Source organism: Spermophilus citellus, assembly GCF_964194105.1.
Source record: "Spermophilus citellus genome assembly, chromosome: 6".
NCBI classification, from domain to species: Eukaryota; Metazoa; Chordata; class Mammalia; order Rodentia; family Sciuridae; genus Spermophilus; species Spermophilus citellus.
Genome location: NC_138187.1, coordinates 20,697,954 through 20,701,614, shown reverse-complemented (window position 1 = coordinate 20,701,614; position 3,661 = coordinate 20,697,954). Strand labels below are relative to the sequence as shown.

Below are 3,661 nucleotides of genomic sequence, written 5' to 3'. Positions count from 1 at the left end.
TACCTGGGAGGCAGCCTCAGCAATACAGCAAGACCCTGTCTCAAAACAAAAAGGGTGTGGCCAGGTGTGGTGGCACACACCTGTAATTCCGTTGGTTTGGGAGGCAGGAGGATCACAAGTTCAGAGCCAGCCTCAGCAATTTAGTAGGGCTCTAGGTAATTTAGCGAGACCCTGTCTCAAAATAAGAAATAAAGGCCTGGGAACGTGGCTCAGTGGTAGAGTACCTCTGGATTCAATCCACAATACCAGGGAGGAAAAAACCAAAACCCAAACCACCATGTCCCAGGAACACATATTTCCTAATTTTCTCCATGTCACCTTATCTTGGTGTGTTATCTGTGTTTAAATTAGGGTTCTTTTCCTCCTCTTGTCATCTGGTCTGTTATTATCCCAACTCTGCTTTGATTGGAGAGGCCTTCCGTTTTCACTTTTGTTTCCTGAGTATTAAAGAACTCACACATCACCCACAGGAAAACAAAAGCTAAATTTAGTTGATTCAGGAATGCAAGCAGAAGGACAGCTTCTGAGCGAACCAAGGGTGACCCTGGGCTAGGAGAGGGCTTGGGTGAAGGACGGGATTTGGTGATACTGAGATGACACAGGATTTAATAGATTCACAGGAGTGTGAGCAGAGATTCATAGCTGGCCTGGCCCGAGAAAGTCTTGCTTCATTGGAAACCAGAATGCTTTGTTTGTTTTTTAAAACGAGGAACATTTTGTCTGTCCACCTCCCTGCCAAAGACAGCAGGGTGGAGAAAATGTGGGTGGGCACCTCTCTGGGCCAAAATGACTCATATGATTTAGATCCTTTAGGCAAACATGGAATATTTCATTTCCACATGTTTCTTATCTAAACTTAAAATTTATACTAATTCCTATCAAATTCACATTTAAGGACAGGTGCCATGGCACTCGTGGGAGGATCTCAAGTTCAAGGCTGGCCTGGCCAACTTAATGAGATTGTGTTTCAAAATTTAAAATAAAATTTAAAAAGAAAGGGAAAAAAAAGACCTGTGGACCTAATTCTGTGATAGAATGCCCCTGGGTTCAGTCCCTAGTACCAAAAAAGTCACACTTAATTCATCCTTAAATTCACAATAATTCATAATTTTTTGTACAGGGGATTGGACCCACCCAGGGGTGCTTTACCACTGAGCTACCTCCCCAGCCCTTTCTGTTTTTTATTTTGAGCCAGAGTATCACCAAGTTGCTGAGGGTCTCACTAAGTTGCCCAGGCTGGTTCAAACTTGTAATCCTGCCTCAGCCTCCCAAGTCTCTGGGATTACAGGTGTGTGTACCACCAGGCCCAGCAGACTATGCTTTTATCATTTTATTATAAATTAACTTCTTCTGTCCCCTACATATTACAGTAAGAGCATTATATTAGAAAATGTGACCAGCGTTTATGTAGCCCTCGCACAGCATCAGGCAACGCTGTGAGGGCCTTTCCGTGAATTCACTCACGGACTCCTCTCACTAATTCTATGGTGTAGATAGAATGTCATCTTGGTCTTTAGAGGAAACTGAGGCACAGGAAGTGGAGTGACATGTCCAAGGTCACAGAGGCAGGAGTGGGTTGCAACTTTGAACACAGGGCCTGAGGCTACAGAGTCTGTGTTCTCAGCTACCTGGCTATTCTCCCTCAGGAGAGGACGGTCACTCAGGGACTCCATGCAGGATATTAATGGGATTTTCCTTAAAGAGACGGAAGTGGGAAGCACTCGCAGGGCACATGGGGTGTTGAAGTCCCCCTCCCTCCTTCTTCATTCCATATTTGACTACTACAACCTGAGTTGGAGCCTGATTGGGGAACAGCAGGAGGGCAACTCTGTGGCCAGACCCAGGCCTAGAAGGAGCCAGTGGCAGAGGGTGGAGGCTGGACAGGAAGGAGTGACGCAGGTGAGGCCCTCCGTCTCTGCTGGCCAAGATCTCAAGGACTGTTTATGCCCAGACCCTGCCTCCTCCCTCTTCCCCCTGAGAGGCGGGAGTCTCCACTGTGGAAAAATACCCAGCAGAGAGGGAGGAGCAGTGGCCCAGCTGCTGGTTCCCCTCCCAAGACCAGCACTTATGAGCTGGGTTCTGGGAAAACCAGATTGCATCAGACAGGCCCGAAGGCCTGAAGCCAGTCTGTGGTCCAGGCCAGCCTTATAAGTAGGGCTGAGTGAGCCAGAGCGCACAGGCGCTTGGCCTGAAAACCAGACACAAACAAAGCCCTAGGAGAAGAGGAGAGGCAGAGAGCGGCCAGACATGATGGCCACCTTGCCCCCTGCCACCAGCCCCTCCCGGCAGCCCCCAGGCCCAGAGGACGAAGAAGCCAGCCTGGATGAGTATGACCTCTACGGCCTGGCCCACCCTCACGTGGGTAAGGCCACTCGGCCACCTCCCCCGTCCTTCCACTTCCGAGTACCTCCGCCACCCCAGATCCCCCCTCCTTGGTCTCCCCCAGGTCTTGCCCTTCTCTAGTCAACTGGTCCTGTGGCCCCTATTAAGTCATGTCCTTCTAACACCTCAGTCCTGGGGCATCACACATCTGGGGGACCCTCATTCCACATACGGGGAAATAGCAGACAGGGGTGCTGTCTGTCCTCTGGTTGCATGGTGCCGCCCCTCCAATGTCCCTGCCCCTTCTACCCTGGCAACCCCCATCAACCACCTCTCCCCTGCGTCACGGTTCACCTCCATTTCCTTCTCTGGGTACCAGCCGGTGGAGGCCGGAAGGGTCGCACCAAGAGAGAAGCTGCTGCCCACACCAACCGCCCCAGTCCTGGAGGGCACGAGAGGAAACTAGTGACCAAGTTCCAGAACTCAGAGAGGAAAAAGGCCCAGCGCTGAGACCGAGCTGGAGGTAAGGAGCCAGGGAACAACGGAGACAGGGGAGGTGTCTCTGCCGTGAAAGGTCGGGCCTGAAGGTGTGCGGGGAGGGAGGAAGGAGCAGCTGCCTCAACATCAGAATAAAATGAGACGAGTTTCCCAGCACACAGAGAGGAACACAGAACCTTTCCAACGGAGGGACATTTGGTCTACAGAGGGGGAAACTGAGACCAAAGAGGGTCAGGCTCTTCTCTGGAGTCACAGAGGAAGGGAGTGGGAAAGGCTGAACCTGAACCCAGGCCTCTGTCCTTTCCTCCCCCAGATGAGGCCAGACCACGGACACTCTACCCAGACATGAAGACAGGATTGCCAGGAATGACCCAGAGGCAGCATCCGGGCTTGCCAGCCCCTGACCCCAACCCCAGGACTCACCCCGCCTGAGTGAGACCCCGGGGACCCACCAAGGAAGCATCTCCAGGCCCAGCAAAAGGGCAGGCTATGGGCAAGGCAGGGATGGACAGGCAGAGTCAGGACGGTCCACCCCCCTCAAAAGAAACGCTGAAGACACTGGAGCCCCCACCCAGGGCACAGTGACAATAAACAACTCTAGCAGCAGCAGCTCGTCTCTGTGTCTTGTGTCCTGGCTCTGTGTGTATTTTTCGTTGGGCATTTCCTGCCTGTGTGTCTCCAGTGCATGAACCAATAAGAGAATCTGTGGTGAGCTGGCTCTTCCTGGAGGGACCCAGGCTGGGCACCGTCTCTTGTTTTTATATATACGCTCCGGTGTGTGTATTTCTGTGATTTCTTATGCGGTGGAAGGGCATTTCCTGTTTCTTTGCAGTGATGCCCG

General features: G+C 51.9%; 1 protein-coding gene across 1 annotated transcript; it reads left to right on the top strand.

Moving 5' to 3' along the window:
- Window positions 1-2,032: 2,032 nt before the first annotated feature.
- On the top strand, window positions 2,033-3,426 carry NUPR1 (nuclear protein 1, transcriptional regulator). The gene is made up of 3 exons (XM_081299797.1): window positions 2,033-2,362; window positions 2,702-2,845; window positions 3,134-3,426. The coding sequence occupies exons 1-2, from the start codon at window positions 2,248-2,250 to the stop codon at window positions 2,830-2,832; spliced, it is 246 nt and encodes an 81-aa protein (XP_081155923.1). The 5' UTR covers window positions 2,033-2,247; the 3' UTR covers window positions 2,833-2,845; window positions 3,134-3,426.
- The last annotated feature ends 235 nt before the right edge of the window (window positions 3,427-3,661 follow it).

Bases quoted from the DNA above. Each gene is read 5' to 3' on its own strand.
- NUPR1 (XM_081299797.1), top strand. From the start codon at position 2,248: ATGATGGCCACCTTGCCCCCTGCCACCAGCCCCTCCCGGCAGCCCCCA. The intron at 2,363-2,701 runs GTAAGGCCACTC...TCTGGGTACCAG, and splicing joins CCTGGCCCACCCTCACGTGG to CCGGTGGAGGCCGGAAGGGT.